Here is a 14,729-nt window from a genome sequence, read left to right as displayed (position 1 = left end):
CTCTCCAAAAGCTAGTTTGGTCTGGAGTCCTTGCTTTGGCAGTAGCGCATTAAAATCGAGACTATTTTCTGGAAACTTGCATTGGCCTTATGCTTATAAATATTGGTGCCACCTTGTGACCAGAGACATAAGAAGATAAAATGCTGTAACTAGTTTTCTAGTCACCTTTAAACTTTATTCTGATGTGATGTTTATTAGTCATATTACAGTGACCTTTAGTTACAAGTGTCAATCACCAGGAAATCAGTGAAGCAGTGGAAATTCATGTTTGTGCCTTTTATTTTATGCAGACATGGTTGGCAAGAGACTGTCCTGCTCTCCGAATTATATCTGTGGAATATGACACCAGCCTGAGTGACTGGAGAACGAGGTGCCCGATGGAAAGGTAACAGAGGGAGCTGTGGGCCGCGAAGAAGGGCCAGGGTCCAGGCCACAAGTGGGCCTTCTGAGGGGGGCATGTTAAGCTTGCCACAGACAGAATTTTATTATGAAAACCCTAGCCTTTTTCTTCTTCAAGAGGGAAGAGAAATGCAACAATGAAGCGGCATAAGGCTTAGATACAGCGTCAATGTTGGGCTCCTAAAGTGGTTCATTTATAACTGTTCTCACAGTAAGGACCGTGGATTCTATAGCAAAGTCTCCTTTACTCTCAGAAGTAAACGTGAGGCTCCTTCCTTTTGTGTTCACAAGTACACTGGCTAAAGGAGGCAGAGAAAAAGATGTTGAGCAGCGTAGGCGCCCTGTGTCACCGGTCTGTCACATGTGCTGATTGTATATACACCGAGGACCTCCGGGCTCCGGGACCCAGACTTTAGCGGAGTCCACCTTTGACCCCCTGTGGGATCTCTGACAATTCATCTAACTTGTCTGGGATGCCTGGTCTGCAAATTGAGAGAGCTGGTGTGAATCGCTGTTACCAAACGGAGTGTGCCCTGTGCACGGCCCACACGTGTGTGCCAGAGGAGGTGTCCTGAGGGCCAGAGGCAAGAGCTCAAGGGTCCTTCCCCATTTCGCCTGGAGGAACTCTGACAAACCTTTACTGCAAGGCTAGGATTCTAAACAGTTTAAAACTACCAGACTACACAGTTATGAAGTTCCCTTTTAGCTTGAAAATTACTTTGAATTTTCTGACTCTAACAACTTTCTGGTAATTCTAAATAGCCAACATGACGAAAGCTTCATGTCTGCAGCATAAATGCAAGTAGAACTAACCAGCGATGGCAGCTGACTATGTAGGTGAACTCACAAGAGACAACGTGGCATTATTTTCAGGCCACGTTGTGAGAAAGGACACACATCCTAAGTGGTGGGGGCTGTTGGCACGAGACCCGAGCTTGACTTGTAAAAATTGCCAGACGCGCATTAGATGTGCAGACCCTGCTTGTTTAGTAAGCGAACGGCTTGTTCCGGTCCTAGATGCTCCTAGTTAGGCCACTGTGGCGGAGACGTGGGGGAGGAGCAGTTGTAGAAATCAAGCAGAGACGGTAGGGGTATTCCTGACCCCAAAATGGAGTATGTGGTATCGGCCCAATTAAAATTCTTGCCTTAAAAAATTGGGAGTAAAATTCAGGGGTGGGGGTGGGGCGGAAGCAGTAGCCTCCTGTCATGCCTGTTTCCTTTTCGCTCAGGAAGTCCATTGCGTTCAGGAGCAACGAGCTTCTGAGGAAGCTCAGAGCTGCTGGTGTTGGGGACAGGCCCGTCATTTGGGTGTCACACAGCATGGGAGGTCAGTACGTTTCATTGTTGTGAGGCCTGCGCTGTGAGGTTATTGTTGGCCATTGGGGCTGAGTGACCACAGCTCCTGCTTCACTTTTCCCCCTGGATTAACATTTTTGGCTCTGGCTAAGAGTTTGTACATTACTCTCCTACTCTCCTTCCCTGCGCTCCCCCTTCCCTGCACCCCCAGCTCGCTGAGAGAGGTGATGGCACCGGGGCCTGGCGTGGGCTTGCTAAGCGACACCCCGTCCTCCAGCCCACCCCCCACCCCGGTCTCCTGCGAGCTCTCGCCCTCCGCCCTGTAGCGGGCCCTTGTTGCAGCCTCTGACCTCATTTATCTGACGAAACGCTCAGGATCGCAGACTCGGAGTGGGGGCTTTTTCTGAGGGAAAGGTGGACGTAGCCCTTTGTGTCCACAGAGAGCCACTGTCACCGCTCGGTGACCTTTGTGTTGCATCATCGGCTTCAAGCCCCAGGTAGGGGGACAGAAGAGATGCTGTCTTCCTAGGTGTATTTGCTTACAGAAGGTTTGTTTTCCATGGGTGACAAGCTTTAGGGGACCCTTTCTTTTTTGAATATTAGTACTGTCCTCATGGTGTGGCCATTAGTGGGCCACTGGGGGCAGGATGGGGAGACCAGCATATGTACATCACGGCTGGACCCCCAAACAGCCCTGCCTGGCACTCCTCCTGTGGGACAGTGTGCCCTGTGATAGAAGATCTGCCTTTCAGGAGAGTTTCTAGAATCTTAGCTGTTTGTAGGCTTGTGTTCCTTTAGTTGGCCCTGGAACAGCATGAGCACTGGGGGCACTGACCTCTGACCCCCAGGACTCAGCTCGTGATAGCCTGTGAACCAGATGCCTTACTGAAAACGATCAGTTAACCTGTTTTGTGTATGTGTTCTATATTGCATTCTTACAATAAATAAGATCAGAAGATATATTGACAGCACTGTACGAAATGCATTGTAAGTGGACCCAGGCTGTTCGAGGGACAGCGGTATTCTACGTCGGCAGTATTGTCAGGTGCTGATATTTTAAGGCCCTGTCGATTGGACTAGAGAGAATCGTTTAAACTTTCTAAAGGAAACTGCTCTTTGTGTGTACATGATTCCTATCACCGCGCCCCTCCCCCCAGCGTTTTTTTTTAAGAATAATGGAGGGAAGAAAAACAGCTCATGCATTGCTTTTCTCTGTACGTCTAGGTCTTCTTGTCAAAAAGATGCTGCTGGAAGCCTCCAAGAAGCCAGAAATGAGTACTGTTATCAACAATACCAGAGGAATAATTTTTTATAGCGTCCCTCATCATGGATCGCATCTGGCTGAATACTCTGTTAATATTCGCTATCTTCTCTTTCCCTCCTTGGAGGTCAAAGAACTCAGCAAGGGTAATGTTTTCCTTCTGTCATGAAGGAGTTGGGATTGTATTATAATATAAGTTACACAGGAGAAGGAGGAAGCATCTTCTCTTTTCCTGGAACACCTTTTAATCACTTTGGAGCCCCTGTCTTAGCCTCGATATGCCCATTGTCTTCGGCTTTATTTTTTTGCACTTCGCTGTCATTTTCCACAAGCTCTTTCTTGTTCTCTGATTCTTTTGAAATCATTCTAATGATGCTAATTAGAGGTTTGTCTTCAGGTTCTTTTCTGTTTCTTCACTGAGTTATGTCTTCTGTGCCCAGGTTTGGTTTTGTTTTGCTGCTTTTTGTTCACCAGGTCTGTCTCTTTTAGGTCGTAGGGTCTCCTCCAGGATCTGGTGTGTCTTGGCTGCCTTTTCCTAGTTGGAGATGGGGACAGGCTCGGCTGATAGGGGCTGGGCTCTAAGCTGGAGGAGCCAGCACACCGAGGGACCCTCAGTCCCGCATCCTCGGGTCAGCCCTAACTGTGGAACCCCTCCCCTGTCGGTTCTGGGGTGGCTTTAGCTCTTTGCCCTCATCTTAGTGGCTTCTTAGGAAGGAGAGAAAATAAGCCACGAACTTGAATCAGAGCTCTAATCTTCTCTTTTGTACATTTTATTATGAATTGGGTAAATAGAATTTGTCAGTCTTGTTTTCTGTAATTTTACAGATTCTCCTGCACTTAAAACACTACAGAATGACTTTCTGGAGTTTGCTAAAGACAGAAACTTCCAGGTGCTGAATTTCGTGGAAACACTGCCGACTTACATCGGTAGCATGATTAAACTGCACGTGGTGCCCGTGGAGTCAGCAGGTAGTCACTCTTGAAATGTGTTCCCTATTGGATGCCTAGTTGGTGGTACCTACGTTTAATCATAAGCAACCTGTTTTTATATTCAGCTTCTCAGCTTAGGAGAAGTTTTATGAAGATCTAGATTCTATGATTCTTTTAAGCTATATATATTTATATATATACTAAAGTTTACAATTTAATATACTAATTTAATAATTTTCCTCTGCCAGCACACAGCCTTGGCATCACTCCCCTCATCCCTTCATTTCACTCACTGGCTGGCCAAGCTTCAGTGGCTACTCCTAGCTTAGCCCTAACCAGGGAGTTCTGTCACATGACAATTAGAACACAGGGCCCTCTGTCAGCTAAAACGAAAAGGCCGTTTTATTTAACAGACTGATGATGGATTTGTTAAAGGTTTCTACACGCAGCCAGAAGTGCAGAAGCTTTAGTAAGTGGAGGATTATACTTCTTTTAAATTAGTTTTTTCCATTGGAATCTTAGATGGGGAATAGTCAAACAGTATAATACTGGTAATAACCAATACCTGTTACTATGATGTATTAAAATGTGTCACAGGCTCTTTGAGGGTAGGGCCCAAACCTTAATTCTCTTTATAGCCTTCGATATTACTCAGTATTTAATATATAGCCCCCACATTTCCCTTCCTGAACCCCTTTTCCCTCACCTGGCCAACTGGGTCACCTCTGATGCAGGGTTGGGTGCCACCCAGTGGCACTAGGCCATACCGAGAGCTCTCAGAGACTGTGGATCTGGGGGGCCTGTCAGATGGTTCTTCAGCCTGTATACCAAGTTTTGTCCTAATCCATTATGTATTATTGAAGTAAAACGAAAGGCTTAATACTCTGTAGTGGAGCCTTAAGAGGCTTTACTACAAAGTATCATGCCAGAGGGTGAGGAGTCCAGGGGTTGAAGAACTTTAAAAAAGGACTTTGGAACTAGGACCTCTTGTCACTTCCAGCTAGGTGGACTTTGTTAGGCTGAAACATCAGAAAGTCGGCACTAAATCACCTTGCCCCTGGCAGAGTGAAAAATGGATCCTATGTGAGATGTTCCTGGTCTTGTCATCAGGATAAGGGAGCTCGTCAGGAAGTATGACCAACTCTAGAAAAAAAACGTGGAATAATTAGTAATAACATGCAAATATATAAAGGTTTGGAGGATGACACTGCTCATGCTCTGTTCACGGCTAGCAAGTAGGCCAGAACACACGTGAAGAGTTCATGAGAAGCATAAAATTATACCTACTGAGAATCCATTCTCATGGGGTTAGTCACGTGTAGTTTACAGTGGTCAAACTTCCAGTTCCTCTGTCATCACCACCAGATCACCATCTGGAACTACCCAACGTGTCCTCGTGCAGTACTGACAGGGGAAGCCTGTATTTTTGCTTAGATCTTGACATTTTTGTTTTCTTCAGATTTAGGCATTGGAGATCTAATTCCTGTGGACGTTGATCATTTGAACATTTGTAAGCCAAAGAAAAAGGATGCTTTTTTATACCAGCGTACCTTACAATTCATCTGTGAAACTTTAGCCAAAGATCTTGAAGACTGACGGTCAGCCTCTTTCATTTTGCAAGAAACCTGGGTGTTCTCTTTCTCTTTTAAGCTCTAAGCAGTCATGCAGATGCAGTCCCTGCGGCGTCGCTGTGCTCTGAAGCGTGGTGCAGGCAACCGAATGTTGTTCTCAGTCCAAGCACCGAAAAGCATAAACCTACAGAGGCAAAGAATGAAGGGCTAGACTGGATTCTTTTGATTTCAAAGAAATTGTGTGTGTGCTCGCTTAGGTTTTGCGCTGTTGGCCCTGGTGCAGGGAGCAAGCTCCTACGGACAGAAAATGCCGTTTGTCATCTGTGACTGTCTCCAGTTCAAGCTGGGAGGAGCACTGATGGCTTCTGAAGGGAGAGCGATCATCACCTTCCATAACTGCCCTTTGGAGAGAGAGTACGTAGACTAGAGACGAGACCGAACTATGGAATATAATATATAGAACATAAAGACTCTTTTTGTTCTCGATTCCCATGTGCTCTAAGTTAAAAGAAAAAAACATCTGTGCAAACCTTTGTCTAACGTTGTCAGACCTGTTGTCATCCATGGGCAGTTCCTTATAAGTTTTTAGTTTCAAACTGCTGAGAACAAATAATTCTCTTTTCAAAAGAATTGTAGCCTGTCGTAATTCTTTCCAGATTGCAGCTACCTATCCTTGTAATTTTTCCCAGATAAGGATAAAGTAGCTAATCCATTATTCATCTGAGTATGAAATTACATATATGTCAGCAGTACTTACTATGAAGATTCTCTGATTCTCTTTAGCTGATACTTTTCTTTCATGCTCATTTGCAAGTTGCATCAACTGACCTTGAGCATGTGAGAAATATGAAATCACATTGATGACTTTTTAGTTGTAAATAATAGCATTGAGATGGAAATCACATACCATAATAGTCACCGTTTAAAATATACAGTTCACTGAGTTTTAGGGTATATACAGAATTATACGACCCTCCCCACTATCCAATTTCAGAACATTTCCTTGTCCCCCAAATTAACTCTATACCCATTAGCAATCACTGTTCGCCCCTGCCAAACACTAATCTACTCCTCTCTATGGATTTGCATACCAAGGACATTTCATATAAATGGAATCATACAATGTGTGGCCTCTGTGTCTGGCTTCTTTTTCTTAGCATAATGTTTTCAAGGTTCATTTATGATGTATCATGTGTCAGTACTTCATTCCTCTTTATGGTCAGATAATATTCAGTTGTGTGGAGATATGTTTATGCATTCATTGGCTGATGAATATTGAGCTTCTTTCCATTTTTGGGCTGTTATGAATAATTCTGTAAACATTTATGTATAAGCTTTTATGTGGATGTATGTTTCCCATTCTCTTGGATATCAGGAATGGAACTTATGGGTCCTTTTAAAGCTATCTTTAGCATTTTGAAGATGATAGACATTTGTGGAATGGGATAATCAAAGCTAAAACTATCGAGTGTAGCATCTGGAGGTAAACTGAGGGCATCAGTAAACCCACTCAGCATTCCGCACCAACCTAACACGTGACTTAACCAGGTTTTCCTACGTAGATACAGTGACTAGAAGGACTGGCTAACAACAGGAAGCTGACACTACTAGCTAAGGGAGCTGTATTTGCAGATCTTAAGAGCTGCAGCCTGAGGCTGACACTTATAATTTAGCACACATCTAGAGGCTGGCTGAGCCTCCCTGGAGGCTGGGGAGGCAGATGGGAGCCAAATCTGCATTCTCCATCTGGCCCATTCTGAGTCCCTGGTGTCTCCCTGGGAGAACCTCGTGCAAGTCTCGTGCCCTGACTTTTGTGGCTGCTGCCCAGGGAACGCACCCCTCGACTGCTTGGCTCTGGTGGCCCGCAGGGCTTGTGTCTGCAAGTCCCTCAGGACTGTAACGAACACAGAAACCAGTCAGGGCTCAGCACAGCCCGAACCCCCATCTCAAGTCTTCCCCTAGAAAAAGTCTACTTACATACTTAAAAGTCCGGCTTCCAGTCAGCCTACGTCTAGGTACTGACAGGTCCTCCCCTTAGTAACACTGACAGGTTTTGGCAGATCCTAAGAACAAAGGTGGTGGTTTGGACAGAGTCAAAGGTTTGAGAGAAAATCAAGAGCTCAACAGACTGAATGACAAGTTTCATCTCCTAACCAAGACCACTCTGTCAAGACTGGGAGATGTGGCTGTTCATCCAATGGACAGAAACCAGCAGAGAGTGTTGAGGAAAAGGAATAAACAGGAATATAGAAGATAAAACTTGAGAAAGAGACCTTAATAAGATGAAGATAAGTGATTGACCTGATAAAGAGTTAAAAATAATAATTTTCACCAAAGTCAGAATGCATGAGCAAAGTGAGAATTTCAACAAAGAAAATGTAAGCAAGTACTAAACAAAACACAGAGCTGGAAAATACAGTAAAAATGAAAAATTCAATAGAGTGTTTCAATGACAGACTAGGTTGTTTGGAAGAAAGGATCAGCAAACTCAAAGATGGCAGTGGAATTCATACAATCAGGAACAAAAAGAAAAAATAATGGAAAAGTGCTGATAGCTTAAGAGACTTATGAGATACCATCAAGCCCAACAATATTTGCATGATAGGGCTCCTTGAAGGAAACGAGAAAGGGACAGACCACTTATTCAAAGAGATAATGGCTGAATTCTTCCCCAACCAGGAAGCCCAGAGAATACCAAAGAAGATGAATCTAAACATATCCACAACAAGTCATATTATGGTTAAACTGGCAAAAATTAAGGATCTGAGAATCTTAAGAGTAGCAAGAGAAAAACAAACGGTTATGCACAAGAGAACCCCAAATTACTATTAGATTTTTCAGCAGAAACTCTGCAGGGCAGAAGGGGGTGGCATAATATCTTCAAAGTACTGAAAGAAAAAAATTGGCTATCAAGAATACTCTACGTGGCAAAGTTCTTTGGAATTGAAGAAGAGCTAAAGAATTTTCCAGACAAGCAAAAGCAGAAGTTCATCACCACTAGACCACCCTTATGTGAAATGGTAAGGGAATCCTTCAAGCTGAAATGAAAGGATGCTAATTAGTAACAGGAAGACCTATGAACATATAAATCTCAGGGTAAATTTGTAATTAAATTCAGAATACCTTGATGTTATAATAGTGGTGGCTAAATCAATTATAAATCTAGCATGAAGATTAAAAGACAAGTACTAAACTATTAGTATAAGAATTTGTTAATGGAAAGACAAGGTAAAATATGTAATTTGTGACATAAAAAAATAAAATGGGAGGGGTAAAAACAGCTTTAGTAGGCATTTGAACTTGTTAGTTTAAATAAACTTACAAATATGTTTTATGTAAGCTTCATGGTAACCTCAATGCAAATGCAAAAACTTACAGTAAATACACAAAATAGAAAGCAAAAGGAAGACAATTAGATTAGACATGGGCTTATTATTGCTATCTTGTTAACAATTACTTTAAATATAAATGGACTGAATTCTCCAATCAAAAGACAGAGTCTTCGAATGGATGGGGGAAAAACACTATGCCGCTTCTAAGACACTCACTCCAGCTTTAAGGACACACAGACTGGAAGTGAGGAGATGCAAAGAGCCGTCCCGTGCGAAGCCACGGCAGCTGTATTTATATCAGATAAAATAGACTTAAAGCTAAAGACTGTATAAGGGACAAAGGCCATTATATAATGGTACAAGGGTGAACCCAACAGAGAATATAACATCTGTAAATATTTACACACCCAACATAGCACCTAAATATATGAAAATATATGAAACAAATATTAACACACCTGAAGAGTGAAACACACAGCAATATAATAATAGCAGGGACTTCAGTACCCTGCTTTCAACAACATGTACATCATAGAATCAATAAACTTTGGACTTAAATGACATGTTAGACCAGATGGACTTCACACATTTACAGAACATTCCATCTAAGAGTGCCACACAGAACATTCTCCAGATTAGGTCATACATTAGGCCACAAAACAAGTCAATTTTAAGACTGAAATCTTATCAAGCACCTTTACTGACCACAATGGTGTAAAACTAGACATCAATGAAAAGAAGAAAACTGGAAAATTCACAAATAGGTAGAGATTAAACAACATGCAACTGAATAAGCAGTGGGTCAAAGAAGAAATCAAAGAAAAAATACCTTGAGATAAAATGGAAATACAACATACCAAAACTTAAGGGATGAGGCAAAAGCAATTGTAAGAGGGGAGTTTATAGCAACAAATGCCTACAGTAAGGAAAAAGATCTCAAACAACCACCTTTATTATCTTAAATAGAAAACAAACAAACAAACTATGCCCAAAGTCAGTAGTAGGAAAGAGATAAAGATCAGAGTGGAAATAAATTCTTAAAAGATCAGTGAAACTAAGAGCTGGCTTTTGAAAAGATAAAATAGACAAACATTTAGCTACTTGTGGCAAGATAAAAGGGAGAAGAGCCATGTAAAATTAGAAATGAGAGAGGAGGTCCTTCCACTGGGGGAGCCACTGAAGAGCAGCCACCATGGCTCTGCTCCCCTACGGCCATGGACTCAGTAAAGCGCACAGGTGAATGTGAGCACAGCCGCTGCTGCGGGCACCTCACCAAACACACCAGGTTCATGTGGAAGACCCAAGAGGTGTGCAGCCTCGCCACATACGGGCACCTCACCAAGCACACCATGTTCTCGTGGAAGACCCAAGAGGTGTGCAGCCTCACCACGTATGGGTGGCATGCTGTGGAACTGCTCAAGGTCCCCAAGGACAAATGTACCCTCAAGTTCATCAAGAAAAGAGTGGGGATATGTATCTATGCCAAGAGGAGGAGCAAGGAGCTAGGCAACATCCTGGCATGAGGAAAGTGGCAGCCAAGAACTGAATCTCTCCTCTTTGAGTAATAAAGCCTCTTTGGAACTTAGAGACAGACAGATAGACATTACAACTAATACCGCACAAATACTGAGACTCATAAGATACTAATAGGAAGAATTATTAGCCATTAAAGTGGACCCCCTGGAAGAAATGGATAAAATCCTAGAAATACAATGTACCAAGACTGAATTGTAAAGAAATAGAAAATCTGCATAGTCCTAGTAAGGAGACTGAATCAGTAGTCAAAAAAACCCAACACAAGTCCTGGACCAGATCATTTCACTGGTGAATTCTACCAAATATTTAAAGAAGGATTAACACTAATCCTTCTCAACCTCTTCCAAAAAGTAGAAAAAGGGGGACTACTTCCAAATTCATTTTATGAGACCAGCATTACCCTGAAACAAAAACCTGACATAGAGGAAATACATGCAAAAATGCTCAGAAAAATAACAGTCAACTGAATTCAACAGTAAATTAGAAAGATCCTACACTGTGATCAAGTGGGATTTATTCCAGGGATTCAAGATGGTTCAACATCTTCAAATCAAAGGAATAAATATTTGACAAAATTCAACATTCATTCATGATATAAAACTCTCAACAAATTAGGTAGAGAGGGAATGTGCTTCAACTTAATATGACAAGCACACAGCTAATATGGAAAGGTGAAAAGCTAAAAGCATTTCCTTGAGGATCATGAGCAAGAATACCCACACTCACTCTCACCACTTTTTTTTGGTCATTTTTTATTCAGCATACTCCTGGATGTCCTAACCAGAGCAACTAGGCAAGAAAAAGAAAAGTCCAAATTGTAAAGAAGTAGAATTGTTTCTATTTGCAGATGACATTTTATTTAGAAAACTCTAAGGACTCCACTAAAAATTTTTAGAATAAATGAAGGTTCAGGATACAAAACCAACATGCAAAAAACAGTTACATTTCCATACACTAATAACAAACTATTAGAAAGAAATTAATTTACAATTGTATCAAAAGGAATAATATAACTAAGACTAAGTTTAAGCGAGGAGGTGGAAGATCTGTACAGTAAAAATGATAAGACATTGATGAGAAAAATAGACACAAATAAATGGAAAGATATTCCTGTTTATGAGCTGAAAGACTTAATATTGTTAAAATGTCCATATTACCCAAAGCGATACACAGACTCAAAGCAGTCCCTATCAAAACTCAAATGGCATTTTCCTCAGAAATCGAAGAAACCATCCTAAAATGTTTGTGGAACCGTAAAAGATCCCAAAGATCCAAAGCAATTTTGAGATAGAGAAACAAAGCAGCACACTTAACTGACTCCAAACTATATCACAAAGCTACACTAAATAAAACAGTATGGCATTGGCATAAAAAAGACAACAGATCAGAATAGAGAGCCCCAAAATAAACCCGTGCATATATGGTCAACTTATGGGAAAGGAACCAAGAATAAATTGATGGGAAGGGCAGTCTCTTCAATGAATGGTGCTGGGAAAACTGGACAGCCACATGCACAAGCGTGGAACTGACCCGCCATCTATACCACACACGAAAATCAACTCAACACAGATTAAAGACTTGAATGGAAGACCTTAAACCATAAAACTCCTAGAAGGAAATATAGCTGATAAGCATCTTAACATTGGTCTTGACAGTGATTTTTTGGATTTGACCAAAAACAAAGGGAAGAGAAGCGAAACAAACAATTGGAACACTATCAAACTAAACTTTCTGCACAGCAGAGGTGAGAAAAGGTATCCTACTTAATAGGACAAAATATTTGCAAATCATACATACAACTTAATAGTAAATATCAAACAATTCGCTTTTAAAACAGGCCTTTTTCCAAGGAAGACACACAAATAGCTAACAGGTATCTGAAAATGCTCTACATCACTAACCATCAGTTCAAATTCAAATCAAAACTACAATGAGATATCCTTCCATGATTAGAATGGTTATCATCGAGAGAGAAGCGGTAACAAGTGTTGGCAAGGACGCGGAAGAGAGGGAACACGTGTACACTGCGGTAGGAATGTACCTTGGTGTGGCCACTATATAAGACAGTATGGAGGTTCCTTTAAAAACTAAAAACTACCATATGATCCAGCAATCTTTGTAAATATCCAAAGAAATGAAAGCAGGATATCGAGACATCTGCACTCCCAAGTTCATGACAGCATCACTCACAATAGCCTAGATAAGGAGACAACCTAAGTGTCTATTAACAGATGAATGGATAAAGAAGATTTGGTATATACACACAATAGACTTTATTCAGCCATGAGAAAAGAATAAATCCTATCATTTCTAATCACAGGATGGACCCTTAGGGCATTATGGCTAAGTAAGCCAGACAGAGAAAGACAAACAGTGTATGGTATCTCTTATAAGTGGAATCTTAAAAAAAGAAAAAAGGCAAACTCATAGAAAATGGTTTGCCAGGCACTAGAGGTTGGAGGAAATAGGAAGAGATTGGTAAAAGGTACAAACTTTCAGCATAAGATGAATAAGGTCTGGAGATCTAATGTAAAGATAGGTACTATTCAAATTTGCTAAGAGTAAAACTTCAGTGTTCTTACACATATAAACTAAATTATGTTTGTGAATGTGTTAATTAACTAGACAGGGAAAATATTTTCACAATATATATTTGTATCAAATCACCACAAGTATACTTTAAATATCTTAATTTTATATGTCAGTTATACCTCAATAAAGCTGAAATTTTTTCACTGAAAGAAATTTAAAACATCGAGAGCCTTAAGAACTGCACATTCTGTTTATCTTCAGTCAAGTCCACTTCTTCTGTTTCTATTTCAGATAATTCATTATATTCCTTCAAACAGGACTCTTCAATGTTTGACTTCTCTTTCCCATATATGTTTAATTACCAAATGCTATCTAGTCTACTTAGAATGTACCAGAATCCTTTTCCATGTCCCCTCCCAGTCTCCAGTTCAGGTTTTCACATTTGGCCTGAACTGTAATAACCTCTTAGTTGGCTTCTCATCATTATAATAAAATAGAACTGTAATTCAGTGAATACGCACTGAGTAGCTATGTACCAATGTTGCTTTATGTAAGAATATGACGTAGATTCAGTTGAATCCCTGTCAAAATTCCAGTGGCATATTTTGCAGAGCTAGAAGAAAAATTCTAAATTTTCAGGGACCACAAAAGCCAGAGCAATCTTGAGAAAGAACAAAGCTGGGCGTATTACACTCTCTGTTTTCAAACTATATTACAAAGCTACAGTATTCAAAACAGGATGGTACTGGCACAAAACACATACACAGATCAATGGAACAGAACTGAAAGCCCAGAAATAAACCCACACATACATGGACAGTTATTTCATGACAAAGGAGCCAAAAACATACAGTGGAGAAAGGATAGGCTCTTCAATAAATGAGTTTTGGAAAACTGGTCAGCAACATGCAAAAGAATGAACCTAGACTCCTATCTTAGACCATATACAAATGTTAACTAAAAATGGATTTAAAAACTTGGATGTAGACCTGAAAGCATAGAATTCCTAGAAGAAAACAGGTGGTGAGCTCCATGGCATTGGTCCTAGGAATATGTGGGCCAGACTCCAAAATCAAAGGAAACAGAAGCAAAAATAAACCAACGGGACCACATCAATCTAAAGGACTTCTGCGCAGTGACGGAAATTATCATCATTGAACAGGCAACCTACTGAATGGCAGATGGTCACTGCAGTCACACACCTAACAGAGGTTCATATCTAAAATAAAGGACTCACACAACTCAACAACAAACCAATTTAAAAACATGAGCAGAGGATCTGAATAGACATTGTCCCAAAGAGAACATACAGATGGGCAACAAGCACATGAAAAAATGTTCAACATAGTTAATTATTAGGGGGGAATGCAAATCAAATCACAGATTATCGCCTCAACCCGTAAGGCTATTGTTAAAAAGACAAGAAATAACAGGTGTCGGAGACAATGTGGAGAAAAAGGGACACTTGCCCTCCACTCAGGATTGTAGACGGGCACAGCCACTGTGGGAAAGAGTACAGAGAGTCTTCAAAAAGTAAGAACTGAACTAACATATAATCCAGGTGGAGTGCCTGGGGAGCTCAGTCAGTTAAGTGTCGGACTTCGGCCCAGGTCATGATCCCATAGCTTGTGAGTTCAAACCCCACGTCGGGCTCTGTGCTGGCAGTTCAGAGCCTGGAGCCTGCTTTGGATTCTCTCTGTCTCTTCCCTGCTCACACACTGTCACACACACTCTCTCTCTCTCAAATATAAATAGACACTTACAAAATTTTTTAAATACTAATTTTAAAATATGATCCAGGGTGCCTGGGTGGCTCAGTCGATTAAGCCTCTGACTTTGGCTCAGGTCAGATATCACGTTCGTGAGTTCGAG

General features: G+C 41.2%; 1 protein-coding gene across 1 annotated transcript in view; it reads left to right on the top strand.

Moving 5' to 3' along the window:
- The window catches only part of SERAC1 (serine active site containing 1), a 62,796-nt gene extending 56,001 nt beyond the window's left edge, over positions 1–6,795 (top strand). Inside the window, exons 13-17 of the mRNA XM_029943258.1 lie at positions 220–385; positions 1,629–1,726; positions 2,920–3,102; positions 3,782–3,925; positions 5,346–6,795. Of these exons, the coding sequence (XP_029799118.1) occupies positions 220–385; positions 1,629–1,726; positions 2,920–3,102; positions 3,782–3,925; positions 5,346–5,482 (728 nt within the window). The 3' untranslated portion in view covers positions 5,483–6,795. The remainder of the gene's footprint in view (positions 1–219; positions 386–1,628; positions 1,727–2,919; positions 3,103–3,781; positions 3,926–5,345) is intronic.
- The last annotated feature ends 7,934 nt before the right edge of the window (positions 6,796–14,729 follow it).

Source organism: Suricata suricatta, chromosome 7 (genome assembly GCF_006229205.1).
Source record: "Suricata suricatta isolate VVHF042 chromosome 7, meerkat_22Aug2017_6uvM2_HiC, whole genome shotgun sequence".
Taxonomy (NCBI): Eukaryota; Metazoa; Chordata; class Mammalia; order Carnivora; family Herpestidae; genus Suricata; species Suricata suricatta.
The sequence above is the reverse complement of the archived record's forward strand: the minus strand, read 5'-3'. Positions and strand labels throughout refer to the sequence as shown.